A 21420-nucleotide genomic window follows, 5' to 3' on the forward strand; every position below is an offset into this window, starting at 1 on the left:
GCTGTCACAAATTCAATGTAAGGATACCCTTTTAAGGAGTGCATTTCTCGCGCAGTTTGCTTATGCTTATAAAGCGGACACTTAACATACCATAGGCACTCAAGTTGTAAATATGGCATTACAAGTTTTAGAGTTTAATCTTCGCTCCAATGAAATGACATTTTTGCAGCAGCTAATGAACACTACTAATACAATGGAATCGGACTTGTTTAAGGCTGGTTCGGACTAGGCTAGTAATTTAGTATCTAAATGTGTCTGAACAACATAAATTTAGCCGAGCAGTCAGTGGTTTGGTCGATTCAATCCATTTTGTTCTATTTTTTAGGGCGAGTAGCGCCCCCCACCACGTTTTACTGCTCACTGGCTCAACCACTAAAAAGGCTGGTTAAATAAAATAAATTACATGTTTTTTTGGAAAATTATGTACTGTCTTACCAGATAATCTATCGTATATATAAATACAGTTCTATGACTATTGAAAATGAAAAATTATGTCAATAATTTACCTTATTTCAACCGTTCGGTGGCCGAGTTGACATCGCGTTTGGGTCCCACCCAGGCGTAGTGTGTTCAATTCCTCGGCTGGCTAAGTCCTCCATCACAACACAAGCAACATTTTCAGCTTACTGTGGTGGTAGTAGATTTTTAAATATTGTCAGGTTATTCATAACCCGGGAATATTTGTCTTTCTTTAAAAAAAAAAAAAAATGTCATTTGACACAGAATTTTCAATGCACTTTTTCACGGATAAAAAAAATCGGTGACCTAAAATGTCATCAAAATGACAATTCAACACACCTCCAAAAAGTGATATAAAGTCATGAAAAGTGATGAAACAAAAACTAGGTTAAATAGGTAAACCTAGTTTTTGTTTCATCACTTTTAATGACTCTATATCACTTTTTAAAGGTGTGTTGAATTTTCACTTTGATGAAATATCATGGAACCAAAAAAATCAATGTTTTCAAGTGCAAATGAAAAGATAGAATACAAGAGCATTTTTTAAGGTTCAGTATTATATAAGTTGTCATTGTATTCTGAGTGAAGTTCATACATATTTAAAAATAAATAAAACAAGACTGTAAGAATCAATAATTATTTAATGGACAAATAATAAATAAACATTGCGTATGAATGTACAAATCAATTGCCTATAATTATTATCATACATTATTATTTCTCAGACTGCGTTTTAAAAAAGTGACCTGACTACCATCACATAAAATACACATATTATACAAACAGTTCTCCATTACATTCGACATAACATACAATATACCTACAATTTATTATCCTATCTAAAAACTAAGTTTATTTAAACAAGGTAAACATGATGTTAATATAGAAAGAGTTGTGCGTCAGAAGATGTATGGTATTCTAGCATCTCTGCTTGCGCCACTAGATATAGGAATACAGAAGTAGCCAGGTTCTGGTTTTTGGGGGGATTCATGAAAATTAAAACCCTCAAAAAGCCCTGGCGTGGCGAGGGGGGTAACGTAAGATTTTTACAATACATCGATGTAATAGTGGACATTACACAAATGCTTCTGAAAGAAACGTTCCGCGCACCGTGCAGAAAAGTGCAACAATGAACTGCGCTGTGAAGAAGCGCGCAGAATGGCGAGCCTAATACAGTACAATTACATCTATTTTTAGTTAGTGTAAATCTGTATTGTAGTAGGCACATTTAGTTAAGTAATGGCACAGTTAAAAAATAATCGTAATCTGATCACGGTGATAGTTATTATGTCTTGAAGGTAACCGATTGAGGGAATCATCGACGGCGAGTGGCAGCGAGCTTTATTCAAAATATCGAGGGGGAGTGAACCCCCAAAATCCCCTGCGGCTATGCCCACGCGCTACGTGTGATGGTATACATGTATTAATATTGTAAATTTGGCCCCAAAATGGCCGACGTTTGTCAGTTTGATTAATATTATGAATAAAATTATGACTTTAAGTCTACATTAGCAAAAGTCCGTCCTGCACAATTGGACGTCTTAAAAAGTAAAAGTTTGCGAAACGCAACAAACAAATTAACCTTCCACAAGCACAAGTTACCAAACAAAACATGTTCTCATACGGTGTCACTGACTAGCCCCCTAAAATTAGCAACAGTAAAACTCTCTTACCCAGAGTTAAGGCGATGCACTATGTAGTAATGCAAAATCATGTGTTTTTGGTTTGAAAATTTGGTCGCCTAGAAATGTTTCAGATGCTTTAAATAAATACTGTGAGTAGAATACATCTTGGCCTTTGAAATAATCGAGTATTTTTTAGATAAGTATTTTTATAAGCCCAGAAAAAAATATAAAAACCTATAAAAACTGCTTTAAAGTTCATAATTTCCTACTTATGAACCCATTTTCGGTTATGATTTTATTGTATAATGTGGCAAATTAAGTTATTTATAAAATGATCGGAAAACATTTAAATATTTATGCCTGAATATTCACAAAATAAAATAAAAGGCACTTTTTGGCCATGTTTTTTTCTTGCATAAATCAAAACAGCTGAATGGTGTTAAGCGGGAATTTAAGCCTTAACGCCATCTACGTAAGGAGTCTTATTGATGGCGGCTCGATTCAAAATATTACATGACGTAGTGCATCGCCTTAAATCAAATGTGCTGAGAAACGTCCCATACCACTTATGGTGTCTCGTTCATTAATCTGTAGAACAGTAATGAACAGTAAGTGCTGCCATCTACTTTTAATTTTAAATATCATTTTAAGAGTCGTACACTAATCACTTAACTCACACCGGACAAACTAATTATCCAGTTTGCCGGCCGGTATATCACATTATATACCTCACTAGTGGTTAAAAGGTTTACCGAAAACAAATCTTCTTATGCGAGTTCCGTGTGGGCCATTTTATAAAATCAGTTTTCAAGGGATTAAGAAAAGCGTGTATATCTTACGTGGGTTATTTATATATAAGTAGTTGTTACTAGGAGAATTTGAACAGTGGGGTTATTCAGTTACCCCTAATGGTTATGGGAAAGTTAAGCTATTGAATGTTAGTATTTAAGAGTTGTTGGTTATTTGTATGTTAGCATTACACATTGCCTATTACGTATAATGTTGAAAGGTAGGATATTAAAATGGCGCTTGTATACAGGTTACAACCTAACCAGTGATCCCTGACCTTATTCGGAGTAAAAAATGTAGGTTAAAGTTTGTCAGGTACCTCCCTTAACACCCTGTATACGTAATGCGTTAAGGCCATAGAATTAAGAACACAAGAAATGCGATGTTTGGGCATGTTTCATCATCCAAAGGCCAGACCGATCGTATACAGAACTGTGTTTCATCATCAAGAAATTTTCATTTAAATCAAATGTAATGGCGATATACGAAGTCAAACAGTGTAAGAGAGACAGAGTGCATGCTAAATGGGCTAGAACCAAAAGATAATAAGTCAGTGCGACATCGGTTTCCATTCAAATCAACATGGAAGGCATTTTTAGCGTGTATAATCGATTCACCAAAATATTAAGTAAGAGGATTAAATAAATGATCGTAAAATTAATTTTGCATACCTATTTATGCAAAAAAATAATTCCTTTTGTAAATAAGGCTGAAATGACTTCTAGGCCTTTATTCCATAGGGATACGCAAATATCCGATACTCGATGATTCAAGTATCTTGACGACTACAGCCGTACATCCCGGCGGAGGTTGGTACATATAGGCTCATGTTACCGACATTTTGTAAACTTGTCGGGGATGCCAGTCTCCCGTGACCAGCCAGTCGAAGTCGTTACCATGGTTCCATGATAACTTAACACAACCACAATTCAACACACCTTTAAAAAGTGATATAAAGTCATCAAAAGCGATGAAAAAAACTAACCCATATTAACCTTTTGAACGCCTTAATTTGCTCCGTTTTATCTATACCCGTACGCGGTACATATTTTCAAATACCTATGCACGCAATTAAATGTTAAATTATAGCATTCTGGCATGATTTATTGGACTATATTAGATTTATTGGACTAGACAGAACAGATTATTCTCCACAATATGAAAACAAATCCTCGTGTGTCAACACTCTTAGATGTTTATAAAAACAATAACATAAAATTTCATACAATATCTAGTATCTTTTGAATGTGGTCCCGCCATTCACTCGGCGTGTGTGTACTTAGGTGATAGACACAAGTGGGACACCATGAGCACTTATCATTTTTAGTTATGAAAAGTTGTGAATGACATACTAGTACTAACGCCATCCGTTGACAAAAATGTAAACTAAAGGACTAAAAGGCGCGAAGAGGCGCACTTGATTATCAATCTTTTTTTATGAAATACAATTTTATTTTTGAGAAATTCTTGTAGATGTCAGTATCGTGATAGTTCTACGAATGTTCAAGTGAGCAAGAAATACATTCATGACGAAAGAGCGCTGGAATATCGGCCGTCAAAGTTTCCGTATCAACTGTTGATACAGTCGCGTGTGAGTATAGACTTTTTGCCGTAACAACAGTTGATACGGCCGCGTGCAAAGACTTAAAGGTGTGTTGAGTTATTCGGTCACCCGTTACCACACACGTCATCGAGATTTTAAACACAGCGGAGCAATTAATAAATATGAGTCTATCATCACTTGTGTCAGACATTTTCTAACAATGCGTGTGCTTTGACCGATCGATGGCTGAGTTGACATTGCGGTTGGGTTCCACCCAGTCCTTCATCTCAACACAAGCAACATTTTCCGCTCACTGTGGTTGTGGTTAGGAGATTTTCAAATATTATCATGTTATTCGTAACACGGGAAAGTTTGTTTTTCTTTTTAAAATAAACATATATTTTTTTAAATTTTATCTAGAAATAAAACAGTCAACAAAAAATGACATGTTGTGAAAAAGGTTATAAAAGCTAGTTTGGAGGTGGTAGCGATGCGAGTCTCGTGATTTCAGTAGTGACGTGTTCAGACTGTATGCGACAAGTTGTTTGCAACGTGAATACACGACATCAGTATCGGATGATTGCGTATTCCTGTGGGAGAAGGGCCTTACTCTGTTCACCATGAAGAAATCACTGGTCAACCAATGTATTATGAAATTTTTATGCAATGTGTATAAATTGCAAGCACCAACGAGGAATATATGATAAAATTAACCATGCTAAGTACTAAACGCTTGACAAAAAATACCCAAATCGTATGCAAATCATAATTTGTTATATCCTTTTACGAAATTTATAAGATTATTTTTTAAATTATGACTTCGCGGTGAACAGGGTTAAGCATACAATTTATAAAATATGTCATTTACCAAACTGAGTCATTTAAAAAAAAAAACTGTGATCAAATTGAAAAAAAATAGCATAGTTTTACATTTACATACAAAAATTTCATAATTTTTTCGCAACCGATACGCACTTTTAAAGTCGTACAAGTTAAACCTAAGGACACAATTGTTAGCACGCTGAACAATATTGCTCAGTTTCTATTGTAGAATGGCTGCGTTTGCGGCTATTGAAGGTGAGTTGATAACTTCACCAAGACTATCCAACAGTTCTTTCCTATAGTCATCGAAGTCCCCATCGATCTGAAATTATTCAAAAAATAAATATTATATGTATGTAGTCGGCGTCATAAACTAGCAAAAAACTGAGGGCAGAAATATGATGTTAGCTAGGAAATTTTTATTTATTGTTAATGGTCTTTGTAAAACTGTTATACACCAATATATCATTACAGATGTCTATGTTATCTTCGGAAGTGCTGCATGGAGGGCCTTTGTAAGGGTTCTGGGAAGGAAAAAGTAAGAGGGATGGGTAGGAATCTGGGGATCAGTGTGTCTAGGAGTGACAGACGTATGAATCCATCCCACCCTTGGACTTATACAAACCTCACCCCATGGACACAACCGGACAGCTCTGCTAAGTCACCAAACGTAGCGAACCACTTGGGGTGACCTGTTGCATAGGTGTTGGTTATCCAATAAATGATCCTCGGGGCGGCGGTCCCATACCCACCACCCAAATTGAATTATACAGGGTTTTCCAATAAGAGGTGTTATTTTGATATTCAAAGAAAAATGCCATTTTTTAATATAAATGATCAAATGTTTATTCCATTATGAAAAGGAAGGTATGCTGTTAATAGTGAAAAATAACATCAGTCAAATGATCACCACGACCACGCCTACAGGACCATATCCTTTTCATGAAATTTTCCATAACCAAATCGCAAAGTGGCTGCCTTATGTCCTCGATATCCTCACGAATTCCATCTTTGAGGTCTTGAATCGACGCTGGGCTGTTGGCGTAGACCTTCTCTTTCACGTGGCCCCAAAGGAAGAAGTCGCAAGGTGTTAAATCACAAGATCTCGGTGGCCAATTGTGATCACCTCTACGAGAGATAACACGGTACGGAAACTTTTCCCGTAAAAAATCAATGGTTTCGTTGCTTGTGTGGCACGTAGCACCGTCTTGTTGAAAGTAAACGTTGTCCAGATCCGATTGACCATCCAATTCCGGCCATAAAAAATCATTAATTCCTTAATTAATATTCAAAATAACACCTCTTATTGGAAAACCCTTTATTGGTATATCTAATATACTATATATATGAAAATACCAAAGACAACAATATCAAATTAACTTCCAGGAAGTGACATTTTTGTGTTATGTTACGTTGGTACAACTAGAAAAGTTTAATAGGAAATAAAACAATTATAAAATATAATTATAAAAAGGTTAAGTTTTACTATTTTGTGACAAGCGTCAAAAGACAGTCGCTAAAATTGTCTATAATTGAAAATGTCAATGGTCAGTGCAGAATCGTTAAGCAGTTGAGTCGCTCTGTTGATTGGCGCGCCCTGATGGACAGAAGTCCTCGCTTTCGGAGCATAACAAAGTGCATGGGATCTCCCAACAGTAAACTCGTTAGGCACACATGAGTTAACCTCTTCCAACATAGGTAGATTAAGTATTATGTATATTTCCTCATATACAGATATAGGTAAAGCATAAACCTCTTTTGTAATCTTTCTATTTCTAAGATGTGGTTTTGTTCAGAAGGAGCCCAAATGAGAATGTATACAATGAACACTAGAAAATGGATGTTACAGGATAAAGATGAATCAAGAACTTGAAATCTTAAAGATCATGAGACCGTTCTAAGATTCTGTAGGTCATAAAGATTTGCAACGGACTGGTCATATGGAAAGAATGTCTGATGATATAATGCCAAAGTTGTGACCGTGTTTGATGTGACTGAGGAGGAGGTGGATAGACTGTGTGGAAGAGGATTGGAGCAAAAAGGGAAGGACGTAGAACTAGAGACTAGAGGCGAGTGGCGAGAGACTGTAACCAGTGGACAACATTTTTGGAGGAGGCCAAATAAATGTTAAGGAAGCCAAAAGTCTTGCAGTTTTCGAGGGTTATGTCTCAATGATGTGAAGTCCAAATATAAGTATGTAAAAAAAAAACACCACGGGATGTAGTGCCGTTATGATGACGAAATTGGAGGAAATATTTGTACATAGTGAAATGGGACTGAAAACATGAAATATGTGAAACATAAAACCAAAGCTTTACTGTAAATAAAAAAATATGTTAGTTTTTTGTTTACCTCATTAATAGTCTGTTCTTCAATGACATAAAGCGTGCACTGCGTCTCTCGAATCAACCGTTCGTCGTGAGATACGATGACCACTCCTCCCTTGTAGGCGTTGATAGCCTCTGCCAGCGCGTCGATGGATTCAATATCAAGGTTGTTCGTAGGCTCATCCTGAGAAATAAAAATTTTTAAAATTACGATTGGATTCTCAAAAAGGAACCCAAAATGTAATTGATGAATTGAGTGTAATTAAACATTGAATAAAAACAGTTCTTCATTTTTCAATTCCTTTTGGCCATCTGGAAAGAAGTTTGTACATTATGTGTAGCTAATTTAACATGAGGAACAATTATAACCAACCGTTTTGTGAGTAACTCGTTGTTCGTTGCTCAGATCTTGCTTGTTATAATCAAGTTGGATTATAATATACTTAAGTATAGTATAATAAAATTATATAATTTATCAATGTAAAATAAAGAAAGTATTTCACATAAATTCCATTAAAATGAATGCAAAAACCCAAACCACTAGGAGGGGCTTGTGTAGCATACTGCCATCAGAATGAATGAGAAATGTCAGTAGTTGGAGGTATTACAACTACATAGTTGTAATACCTCCAACTACTGAATACATATTCTACAGTATTTGGTTGTACTCACCAAGATGATAACATCGGGAGCGTTGAGGGTGAGCTCCGCCAGGGCCACTCGGGCCTTTTGCCCCCCACTCAGGTCCTTCATCTTGATGATGTGTGCGTGTGACACCAGGCCGAAGGAACCCAGGGCCTTCCGGGCCTTCTCGTGCTGCAGCCCAAACAGGCGCTGGAGGTACTCCGCCGGCGTCTCCTCGGCTGTCAGGTGCTCGCCTGAGTGCTGGTCGAAACGCCCGATACGCTGAACACAACACAAGGTTAACCGAGAACATAATTTTACTGCTATAAAGAATATAACAAAGTTGAGGTAGGTACTTTCTAATGAAATAATTTGTGAATGTGTTCCATTTTTCAATTGTACGAAAAGAATGCAAAGCTGTTGTTTTGACAGATGAGTTATTGGAGGGAAAAAATAGCAGTGAGAAAGTGGGGTTAGGAAAAGTTTATGAATGATGGAAGGTTATTGTAAATAAAGTGGAAATGATTAATTAAGTGTAATTTGAGAAACAGGGAGAATTTTTGATTTATTTTCGTCTTCAAATTATTTTTCAGAAACGGCTTAACAACACAAATCTTAGTACGAATCAGAAGTATTTGAGGGAGGCATATCTCTGCTAAGATATGTAAACTTCATTGTAGGGGTATGATGAAAATATTATTTTACATTACTTTTATTTTCATTACTTTTATTTTCTTTAATAATGAGATCAAAGTTATCTGAGAAGATGCTAAGCAAGTGCAGCATTTGGTAAACTTTGGATTTTGGAGAGATAATAATAATAATAATTAGATATAGATATTACTATTATAATTTAATGAGCAGGCATCATTCTGCTGATGCCCTCATATCTCATTTCACAAAATGTTTGTGGTTTAGAAATGCGTAGAATTTAGATACACGAGGTTTACATAATATCTTAATGTCAATATTATGTCTTCACAAGTAATACTCCGGAGACTTATGAAGAAAATAAATACAAACCAGAGTTTACAATATTTTCTTCTTTTTCAGATTTTTTTAATGTTAATGTAATATAATAAGAATGTTAATATGTTAAGCGATGATCTAGTTGATTTCTTACCAGGCGATGGTTCCTGATCAGCTCCCCCTGGAAGGGAGACAGGTCCCCCACCAGCAGCTTGAGGAAAGTGGACTTGCCCACTCCGTTGGGGCCCACGATGGCAATACGCGATGACAGGTCGATGCCAAACTCCACCTTCTTAAATAGCGGCTTCTGGCCCTCGTAGAAGAAATCCACATCTGGAACACAAACATTAGGTGATGATCCAATGTTAGTCCAGCCACCCGTGTCTCCTGGTTCCCGGGGTATTTGAGCAAAGGACAAAGATAACATCCTACTAACTGTTTTGGACCATATGAATATTTAAAAATTAATTGATTTGATTGATTGATGAAAGAATTTTTCCCCCCCTATCCAGAAAAAATAAAAATTGGCAGTTTTCGTTTTCCAATTGCTGGCAATACTGGCTTTGCATGGTATTTTTTCATTGGATTCTAGCTACTTATTCAGGCGGTAAGTAGCCATGTTTATATTTCAACTGTGTTGACGTTTGCGTTTAACCTCAATTTGGTATTTATTGTATACTGTGTATGATTTGTTATAAGTGACGGGCGTGCTTAGGGGGTATTTCACTATCTCTGATTATGTTCTGACCAAGCACTAATCCGCGGATTAGTCATTTTTTCGTTTTCACTATATCTGAATAACGCTAACGCTCGGGTTAAAGTTCGATTTGACTAATCAGTGCTCGAACTTCACGTTAGGCGCTATTCCTCGAATCAAAGATGGCGTCAAAACATTCCGAGTTTGACAGCTGAGAAGTGAGTCGAATTTTGTTGAATGAGTTTGAATGCTTGTATGATCCATCCTGAATTATTTGATTGTGTTCAAAATAAGAAACAATGTATTAATTCGACACGAATCTATCTAAAATGACCTGATAATCAACATAACATAACCAAAAAAATGCACACTTTGCGGTGTGCGGACTGTGACGCATGACAGCCGTGGCAGTAGATGGAGTAACTGCAAACATTTTGCGATGTTGCCAGACTATTTCGAGTGTTATCTATCCGGAAGCTCGAAACAATGGTGAAACGGTCGCCGTTGAATAACGAACTTATTCCGATCTTTAAAGCCAGCCAACGGATAGCTAGTCAGATATTTAGCCCGACATAGTGAAATACCCCCTTAGAGTTTCAAATGATTTCAAATAATTCTAATAAGGACAGGTTGTTTCTCAAAAAATTTAACAATTCATCATATTTCAAAGTTGATTTTCAAGTTCTGTGAAGGTTCTGTTATTATATCATTATTGCCCAGTTGTTTCACAACACTGAAATGGTGAAAGAACTTGAATAGAACCTTCACAGAATTGTAACTCAATATTGAAATTTGATGAATTGTTCAAATTCTGTAAAACAACCTGTTGTTTAATTAACTTCCTTAATAGTAAATATTTGAATTCAAACATCAATTATGTTTTAACACTGCCATTTTTGATTCAGGTTCGAAATGGTTTTTAAAGTGACAAGTGGTGGCGGCGTGACAATACTAACTGTGCAGTCCCAGGATGGGCGGCTGCATGTTGGGAGGGTCGGGGAAGGAGAACTTGACCAGGTAGTCCTTGGGGCGGGCCAGCAACTCGCTGGGGCCCGTCTCCTCCTCCGCTTTCTGCATCTTGCTGCGTCCCTTCTCCTGCTTCCTCGTGAGGGCTTCCTTCGTCTTCTTCTCCTGTTAATCAATGCAAATACATATTAAGATTATTAAACTTGTGAGCATGGTTGGCACTAATAAATAATTATCCAAAATACTAAAATCCTAACTAACAAAAAACAATCCACCATGAAGTGTTGATACCAATCCTAATGCATGGCAGTGACGCGTGGAACTGGCAGAAGCATATGAAAGTACAATGAATGCTGTAGAAATGACTTCTGAAACTTATGTGCGGTAAAATTTCTTATAACCATGTTAAAAATGTGGAGATCCGGAAAAAATGCATGGCTGATGTAAATGTAATGGTTTAAGAAAGGGAAGCTCAGATGGTTTGAGCATGTAGAGCAGATGATCGAAGAAAGGAGGGTGAGAAGAATATGATGCGGAAATTAATAGTAGAAGAAATCAGGGAAGTTCATCATAACTAGTTCCTCGGAGCATCTTCCATTGAAATACCGGTAGAACAAGAACAGCATTTCCCCTGGCGCTGTGATTGCAATCCGTTTTAGGGGTATCTACAAAATAGACCACCTGTTTCTGCACGGAGTCTTTTCAGGTATTTTGGGCTAAAGACCAGAATGTCAAATTCTAAAGTGAGACGCATTAGGGCTAGTAAGTAATATATATCAACATACGGCAGCCTTCTTTGAAGTGCCGTGCGCCTTGAGCTCTTTGATGCGCTTCTCCTGCTTCTCGTACTCTTTGTTCTGTTCGCGCCTCTTCTGCACAAACATCTTCTTGAACATGGAGTAGTTGCCTTTGTAGTAGTGCAGCTTCAACTGGTCCAGGTGGATGATCTCGTTGCACACATTGTCGAGGAAGGACTGGTCGTGGGACACGATCAACAGGGTCTTCTTCCAGCCCTGCAGGTAACTGAAATTACAACAAATAGATTCAAATTAGATCCCGACCAAAATCCTACTTCATCGTATGTTTTTAAAACTCGGAATTGACTTAAAACAGAAGAGAAATGGAAATATGTAATTACTTGTCAAGCCAGATGACAGCGTTGAGATCCAGATGGTTGGTCGGCTCATCAAGTAGGAGCAGTGTTGGTTCAATGAACAGGGCTCTAGAAGAAATCAAACAAACATTAGTATGTACTCATAAACGGATCGGACCCTAAATCATAGAGAAACCAGGCAACTACTCAATATGGACACTGCCATCTCAGGAGATATAGGCAACTGTTGAAAGTGGAAAACACCAATTTATGCAGGAAATATGAAGAGTATGAAGAGACTCCAATTCACCTATGGTGCCAATGTCCTGCTCTGATGGGATCAAGGCTCAGCTACCTGAGAAGAAACCAGGAGACATAGCTCAATATGACAACGCTGGTGAACTTTATTAAGTGGACCGGGATAGACTTAAAGGAATGAGGTGAGCAACGGGAGATGACAATGGGCCCATGGCACGAGTGCTCCCGAAAACTATCCATAAACTGTCTAAACTTCAGTAAATAACAATGGTCATGATTTTAATATTATAGATGTCAATTTCACATAAAACAGTGATATGTTAACAAAACAATACAATGAACATGTGCCGCATAGTTGGCTCCTATCGCCTTCAGCTCTGTGTCTTCCAACAGCAAGTTTGGGGGTTTTCATAGAAATTCAAATGCAACATTATTATCAAATGGCCAATTTTTTTTTTTTGCATTTGAAAGGTCCCCGTTAAACACTGATTCCAGTCTGATTTCATCTTTAGACCAATGTTTAATCAGCAGAAAAGCACAACTGCCATGTTGTTATGTTTGTCGGCTGATAACGATTTCGTAGAAAGCTTAAATGGACCTAGGATTGGCGTTTAACGAGGATCTTTCAAATTAAAAAAATATACAAAAGGGCGCTGATTGGGCATTTGACGACAATGTTACATTTGAATTTCTGTAAAAAACTTCAACATAAATTATTCACGCAATGTACAAAATTATTAATATATAAGTGCAGACCTGTGAAAAATCATGGGATATTATAATTCCAATTTTGAAATAGACAATTCAAATAATTTTCTACTAAAATATTGTATTCTAGGTAGGTACCTACTTAATCACTTGTCTGAATTATTCTTCATGCAATCAGTTCCAATTTTGAAAATGACACTTAAATGAAAAGCAAATTTGATATCATTGAATGTGAATAATTTCACGCAGGAATAACGCCCACCACATACAATTGACATTAGCATGTTTGATGTACCTAGCTAGGGAGACCCTCATTCTCCAGCCTCCGGAGAAGTTCTTGGTGGCGCGGTTCTGCATCTCCTTGTTGAAGCCCAGACCGGCCAATATCCGCCGGGCTCGCGGCTCCGCAGAGTCGGCTCCTATCGCCTTCAGCTCTGCGTACACCTGCCAACAAATAAATCACGCACATGATAAACAACACACTTTCGAAGATTAAAACACGGCCATTCACATAAAACTAAATTGATTACTATCATAAACTGAAGAGAGAATTTAGAAAAGCAAGGAAGCCATTGTTCTTTAACTCCTAGGGACCAGAGCCCTGCATTTCCAGCGTTGAAGAATCGTGCCCACGCACCTTATTTATTGATTATATCTTCGGCTATGACTTCTACTGGGTTAGTTAAAGATAAAAATCACTTTATCAAGTATGATATTGTCTACGTGTTGTGGCTTTAACTAAAATATCATTCAATTTATTAAAGTTTGTTAAAATCGGCCTCTATGGGCTAAGTTAATGCAAAAGGACTTTATTTATGGTTCTTAAAAATTGACACTGTGGCCACTTCCCAATGTTTCAATGGTTTGTGAAAACATTTTGTCACGGGAGACCCGCTTTAGGGGGTCAGATCTGCTTGTGGTGGTCTCTCACCAGGGTCGTACAGAGAGTATCTTCCACCCCAAAACGTACCACTGAATGATAATACACAATACAAAATGAAATTGAAGATACTGACCTCATTTAATCTGTCTTGCTTGGATAACTTTCCCTTGACCACAACGGCTTCGAGTTCCACGCACTCTTTCATCAGGGCTAGAAGAATAAACAGGTTCCTAATAAAAAAATATTCTTTTGGACTAGTAATATTTTAGAAAACACTGAACACAAAACAGCTTTGTAAACATTGTACTACAAGTTTGTAGAGGAAATATCGTTAACCTTCCAGTTTACAAGATGGTAACTATGTTAACTATCTTCTATAATATCTCCGTAAGCTTTCAAAATTATAGCCTTAAATTGCAACAATATTACAAATTTTACAAAATTACTTTTGAACAACAAAAAAATTTCATTCAATTCAAAGGAGCCCAAATATTTTCAACAGATTTCACTTTCAAACTGGTTTAACCTTATGTAATCGAGCGATGGATATTTCCAGATGTTCAGTTTTCAATTCAGTCATTAGATTTTAAATATCATACCTCCAAATATTAATAATGAAACATATGCGATTTAAAGCCAATAAATCCACCTAGATTTCCTCATTTATCTCGTATTTTGCAGGTTTTTTTTAAACTGTTAAATTTATAAATCATTTTAATTTCGGTAGCCATTGCTCGAGTGGTTAGAACATTGGCCTTTTCAACACAATCTAGCCCATCATGCTGTGCATTTTGACACAATGTACATATGTGTTTTAGTGAACCTAATGGATCACAAATGTGACATCCGCGTAGAGGGATAGCGGCCGATGGATCACATATGTGAGAGCAGCGTAGATCAGGTTAAATACATATAATTAATATATACACTAGCACACTACGCTACACTAATACACTAGTGGTTATTCAATCTATACATGGATAATTGTACACAAGAATTGAAAGAGGTGGGATTGGGTGCGAAATTGAGTAATCAGAAAGTATGTTGCCTGTTGTATACTGATGATGCAGTGCTGATTGCTAACAGCATGGAAGATCTTCAGTCTCTCGTGTCTAGGATGAACGAAGTATGTATGAAGAATGAGTTAATGATGAATGTAAGTAAGTGTTAAGTCCCGATGTTTGAGAGAGAGAGAGTACGAAAACAGCGTGCAATATAGTTGTGAATGAGGAATACTTGGAGCAGGTGGATGAGTTTGTGTATTTAGGAAGTATATTTATGTGAGATGGGAAGGCTGACAGAGATATTGAACGAAGTGTAAATGCAGGTAACTCCATTAATGGAGGACTGAATGCAGTTGGCGCTAACAAAAAAAGGTCCAATGAAGGAAAGCTAGTAGTCTATAATTGGTGACCGAGTCGGTGGCAGAGTTGACATCGCATTTGGATCCCACCCAGGCGTAGTGTGTTCAATTCCTATGACGTAAATGAATATATGACGTAAATGTGAATGGTAGCAGAAGTCAGGGACACCCGAGGAAGACATGGCACAATCAAGTGAATCAGATACTTGAGTCAGGTCATGTCAAGAGTCAGAATAATAGAAGAGTATGTATAAGACAATGTAAGATTGTGACTAAGCCAAGGAGTGTGTGCCAAGACCGATTTGTTTGGAGGTCCGTCCTCTCTGTCTACCCCTGCGAGGAATCAGCGTGATGGTTAGTTAGTACATTGGCATATTTAAAAATATTTGAACTTTAAGAAGAGTGTTCAAACCTGTTCGTTTCACGTCGCTTTTCAGCACACTCTCCACGGCCGTGAAGTCATCGGCTACCACCTCCTGTTCGCAAAGCAATATGTCGATGGTGGGCGGTATGGCGAACGCCCGCGTGGCCAGGTGGCGCAGCAGCGTGGTCTTGCCATGACCATTGGGACCAACCAGTCCATAGCGCCGCCCGTTTGCAATCAAAAGGTTGGCATTGACGAACAGCTCGTTGCCCTTTGCGCTGATGGTGAAGTTCTCAACTTTGATGTCGATGGCGTTTTCCAGTGCTGCCATTTGACCTGGAAATTCAATGAGATGCAATCAACCTTTTTAAACAGAAGAGTATGTACTAGACTGTAATATATGAATGCGGTAGGCACAGGTTGTAATGCTAATTGGAATCAGAGTTTATTTATTATTTAAATTACCTGCTGTTTTTTGCATCTGACTAATAGTAAAGTTACTATCCAATTCGCTGGCCCCCTGTCCACCCTTCTTGGTCATCAGCTCCATTTGCTTGTCGTACTCCTGCTGCTTCTTCAGCTTCTTCTTGTCCTTGTGCGTCAGCTTGGTCAGGTCCTCGGCGGGAGCCGGGGCTGCCTCCGCCTCCTTGGCCTTCTTGTCTTCATCATCCTCGTCGCTCAGCTCTGCCTCCTCTTCCATCTCCTCGTCGCTGGAGATGGCACGCTTCTTGATGGACTTCTTTTTCAGCTCATTCTTTGAGAGGGTCTTTGATTTTTTATCCTGAAAAATGATGCGAACTTCTGTGAGGATTGAAGCAGGACGGAAAGGGCAAATGGCGAGGGACTGACGGAGTCAAATCCCCCTGTAATTAGAACCGAAATATTGTGGCGTCATACGTTTGCCTAACTATATCCACCAATGAAAAAACTCTGAAAATCTATGAAATAAACTTTCAATGTTTTTCATTGGTGTATAGTATAATAAGTAGGCTCCGAATGAGAATTCTACTGTCTATATATTGGCATATCTATGGTTTTTTAGGACCAATTTATTTCATACAAAGAGCCCGAAATTATCAATCTATAGAAGTTGATTTATGGTTCACGATGAGTGGACATATAGAGAGGTGGTGCTACATTTCTCCAGGAATTGCTCGGATAGTGGCATTGTTCGCAGACACGTGAATGAAAAACATCAGTTACACAGTATTAATTTAAACTTTGGCTCCACCATTTTACTTTTTATTAATTTTGTCATTATGTTTAAATGACGTAGCGCCCATTAGAATCATTATTTTAAACGAAAGTTGATAATACCTCAAGCCACAAGATTGTTGTAATCATTTTTTTCAAGTGAATTTAGTTTTTAATGCACAAGGACTCTTGTCTTGTAATAAATTCTGTCCTAATGTAAAATTTTCGCTGTCCGCCAGCTGATTCTATTTTTGAGATAACTTTTTTTTTTTTGCAAAATGATATTTTTGTAAATTTTACCGCCTCACCAGATAATATATAATACATTAAAGGATGGGGTGAAACTTATAAAAAACACAAAACTGCTTTTCATAACACAAAAATTAATAGTAAAAATAATTCTACTAATCCGTCAAATGGATACGGCGGGACTCAAGCGATTAATAGCTTAGCCAAGATACCAAGAGATGTGCGACGTATGAACTAGACAAGTGAGAACGAGTAACGAGCAATAGTGTGTGATTACAAATATCTGAATATATATTATTACAATCAGATTTTATTCATACACCTTATTTTGCTCTTTTTATGAGATGCATTTTCATATATTTTGGAATTTTCTTAGGTCCCTGGTTTTGTATTATAGAGTTTGATGGGCCTTGTTAGATCTGTTGCAGCACTAAATAAACAGCATTAAAATGAAAATAAAAGTTCCGTAGCTGTACCTTCTTGTCCTTCTTCTCCGCAGCCTTCTCTGGCTTGACCTCTTCTTCCGCCTTAGTCTCCTCTATCTTCATCTGCACCAGCTCCCGCTCTATCTCAGCTAAATCCTCCTTCAGGTCTTCGGCTAAATCCTCCTCTGGCTCCGACTCCGACACGGCCTTCTTCTTCGGTTTATCTAAACATAAATCAAATTAATATTGACAAATTTAGGTAACTGATATTCTGTTACATATATGTCTTATCTTCTTCTTTAATTGTTTCCTCATTGCAAGGATCGTGACCCCCTCTCCAATATCCCTGGTGGACAAGGCTTCTAAACTCCTCGCAGTCCTGCGCTGCGTGCAGAGTCAAGGACGCCGACAGTGTGTTTCATGTTTTTCTCATAATTTTCATCTTGTTCTTCATGGAGATACGTATCTATTACGAATGCATTCCTATTTTGATATACCTAGTACAGCTGTATTATGATACTTGATAACCCAAATTTAATGAGACTGTTTATTGTACATATATCTATTTTATATATTGTTCAAGTTTTAATAAATGTTTTCATTGTTTAAACATGTTTTTTGACGATTCTATTAAAAATAACCCCGATTAAAAAAGTTTATGGTGAGATATTAGCTGTAAAATAAGTGAAAACGAGGTGGCGGTAGATTTCCGCCCTGCGCTCACTAGTGATAAAAAAAGGCCCACCCGGATAAGGTTAAATAAAAGAAAATTAGAAACATACTTTTTTGGACGCGAGGTCTAGTTACCCATACAAACAAAATAATTATTTAGGAAAATAACTCACTCTTTTTCTTAGAAACTGGTTTTGCAATTGGCTCCTCTTCTGCGTCTAACTTGAGCTCCTTATCGCTGTCACCATCCGACCAGTCATCCTTCTTTTTAGCTGTAAATATGTACACATAAACATTAAACAGTGACGTTACAGCAAGATCTAGGAGTTACCATATCAGAAGACTTGAAATGGGAGCCGCATATCGCTAGAATTTTCAAAAGGGCAAATTTGATTAGATTCAATAAATAATTTATTCAATCAGGAAAATCTTCCTTTAACATGGGACTTGATGTTAAAAATATACATCTCCTGGAATACGCTTTCCAAATAAGGAGACCACATTTTACAAAAGATACAAAGCTAATAGAGAGAGTACAAAGACGATTCACAAAAATACCAAGAGCTTTAAAAAACTGGCAATATGAAGATAGACTCAAGGAACTAAGAATACCACATCAAAAAAAAGAGGTGCTTGATTGAGACTCAAAATTATATCTGGACATTATAGTTGCCCTTGCATTCAAGAAATCTTCACCAATAACAAAATTATATCTGGACATTATAGTTGCCCTTGCATTCAAGAAATCTTCACCAATAACAAAAATATAAATCAAACATTTCCTTGCAAATAGAGTAGTGGAAGCATGGAACAAACTTCCACAACATGTCATCCATACTACTAATATAAACACTTACTTGCAAATAGAGTAGTGGAAGCATGGAACAAACTTCCACAACATGTCATCCATACTACTAATATAAACACTTACTTGCAAATAGAGTAGTGGAAGCATGGAACAAACTTCCACAACATGTCATCCATACTACTAATATAAACACTTACTTGCAAATAGAGTAGTGGATGCATGGAACAAACTTCCACAACATTTCATTGACCAATTTAAAGCTCAATTAGATTCTTATTTGGAGAGAAGGATTAATTTATTTTAAATTTAAAACAACTCAATTAGCATATTGCGCATCTTAACAGAAAATTATTTTATTAACAGTTTAAATTCTGGACTAAATGGATTATAATTAACAATTTACTAATTATTCATGGATAAAAGTCGCAATTTTACACATCAATCTCAATTTTTTTTTTTACATACTATCTCAAAATCACATGTTTTGTAATTAAAAAAAATCATATTAATCCCAATCTTCTATGTCTTGGAGAAACTCATGTTGTAAGACGAAGGAAAACAAAAGTCGGCAAATCATTTCAAATACAAGTTCGCGAATAATGCAAATCGTGTTCGAATTTCGGATTTACATTTGCCGAATGGATCAATGAATCATCGTAGAACTTTGCATTGAAATATTGGTAGAATAAACAGTATTGCTACTTGATGTTCTCAAGATTCTAATTTGTATTTTTATATCCAAGATAGCTCTGAAGAAGACAAATGATTTAGACTACGCTTACCTTTGGTCTTTTTCTTCGGCTGCTGCTTGGCCAGTTTCTTTATTTCCGGCACGGAACCAACGGACTTCTTGTCATCTTCGGACTCCTCGCCCTCGTCTTCGCTGGACTCTGCTTTCTTTCCTTTCTTGGCTACAACTGAATTTTAAACAATTGAGGAACTTTGGTATCTCTAATCCCTTCTTTATCTGCTGTGTAAATATTACTTCTGTAGGTTTTACACAGACAGGGCTACACATAAAAGTTTGAACACTAGTTACAAGTGAATAGGTACTACGCATTTCTAAAATACTTTCCATGCGTTTTACTCAAAACTACATTTTTATCATAAGTCATTATTGCATCCAGTTTCTCAATTATTAGCATTTTGTTACATTTTATTATATTACATATTTATTTAGTGATTATACATTACAAAATAATAACAATAATGTTTATAATATATTAACCCCAGTGAGTTTTAAAAAACTAATTTCGGGAAAGACAACATTAATAAAATAAAAGAAACTTATTTTTACATCAGAAAACGAATTTAAAAGGGAGTTGAATGAACAGTGTGTATAGATTTTAAAACAGAATTTTAACACAGTAAAATGGAACATATTTCATAAATACATTAAAAGAAATAAAAACAGAAGTTAGAGAGTTCCAAAGAAAGAATGTGTCACTCAAATAAAACTGCTGAGGAAATAGCTTTTATGTATGAGTTCATATGAGTTGTGTAGTTGCAAAACCAGCTCTGGAAATGTCTGCAAGTTTTCATACATTAACTAAAAGTAATTCAAATAAAATTAAATAAATATATAATATTAAATTTTTCATCAAATATCAAAACATTAATGCATATACATATAATTATTAAGATATTTAGCAAAAAATTTATATTCGAGGTGTTCCAAACAGATTTTAGCTACAATTTCTCGATTTCAAAAATATTCCAAAGGTTGTTTTTTTCAACTCTGAGCCTCGTACATTCATTTTTAGGCCCTTTTAATCCAATTAAACTATTTTAATCTTGCATATTTGGATTTGTGACCGCTTCAGAAAACTTAGTGAAACAGAACAAAAGTAATTCTACAAGCTGCGTGATATACATATGGATTATTATTATTAATTCATTAATTAACGCCATTAATCTACCGAAACTCGACAAAAGGATAGTAAGAGGAACATTCCCGGGTTAACGCCAGTTACATAGCATTGTTATTGAAGCCGTATATTGGGATTATGTTAAGAATAAAATAACTAACCTTTCTTTCCTTTGGGCTTGGTATCTTCATCATCAGACCAATCATCATCCTTTTTACTTTTGCCTAAAAACGGAAAGATTATTTCATGAAATTATCACATTGTAATCAATGCTAAAACATATTAAAAAATTACTAATTTTTTTTTTCAAAACTTCAATTATTAGTGTATCGTGATACTTTTCAGAATACTCTGGGCGAGCGGTAAAATTTTATATTTCATAGGAGCCATAGACATTACAAAAGAGCAGCTTGCCCTAACGTAAAATCTGGATATCATTTTGACAAGCTAGAGACAAAACTACCTGACCATCTTTTTGGCACCAGGGGGGATCGAGAATGCTTTGGATAAACTAAGACATCAGTCATTCGTTGACCGCCGAAGAGCACACATTGAAATAACAAGACCCTGCGCAGAAAAGTAAAGTATGCTAAAGTAAGGTAACTATTGTGGGACTTTTCTGTAAAGGGTCTGAATGTTCGTTTTTAACTGAAACGTCTACAAATCGGGTTGCGTAGCGATGCAAAAATGGGTGAGGTGAGTAAATTATAACAG

At 36.6% G+C, this 21420-nt stretch overlaps 1 protein-coding gene across 1 annotated transcript in view; it reads right to left on the bottom strand.

Annotated features, from left to right (window-relative positions):
* Window positions 1–1082: 1082 nt before the first annotated feature.
* LOC149414733 (ATP-binding cassette sub-family F member 1) overlaps window positions 1083–21420 on the bottom strand; it is a 28385-nt gene continuing 8047 nt past the window's right edge. Inside the window, exons 6-20 of the mRNA XM_089643481.1 lie at window positions 20868–20930; window positions 19621–19755; window positions 18204–18302; window positions 17410–17582; window positions 15956–16271; window positions 15539–15826; window positions 13897–13973; window positions 13176–13324; window positions 11960–12043; window positions 11607–11844; window positions 10812–10986; window positions 9313–9491; window positions 8238–8471; window positions 7591–7749; window positions 1083–5560 (exon numbers count right to left, since the gene is read on the bottom strand). Coding sequence (XP_089499607.1) covers window positions 5459–5560; window positions 7591–7749; window positions 8238–8471; window positions 9313–9491; window positions 10812–10986; window positions 11607–11844; window positions 11960–12043; window positions 13176–13324; window positions 13897–13973; window positions 15539–15826; window positions 15956–16271; window positions 17410–17582; window positions 18204–18302; window positions 19621–19755; window positions 20868–20930 — 2471 coding nt within the window. The 3' untranslated portion in view covers window positions 1083–5458. The remainder of the gene's footprint in view (window positions 5561–7590; window positions 7750–8237; window positions 8472–9312; window positions 9492–10811; window positions 10987–11606; window positions 11845–11959; window positions 12044–13175; window positions 13325–13896; window positions 13974–15538; window positions 15827–15955; window positions 16272–17409; window positions 17583–18203; window positions 18303–19620; window positions 19756–20867; window positions 20931–21420) is intronic.

This window comes from Hesperophylax consimilis, chromosome 19 (genome assembly GCF_061612785.1).
Source record: "Hesperophylax consimilis isolate HC1 chromosome 19, BYU_Hcon_1.0, whole genome shotgun sequence".
NCBI lineage: Eukaryota > Metazoa > Arthropoda > Insecta > Trichoptera > Limnephilidae > Hesperophylax > Hesperophylax consimilis.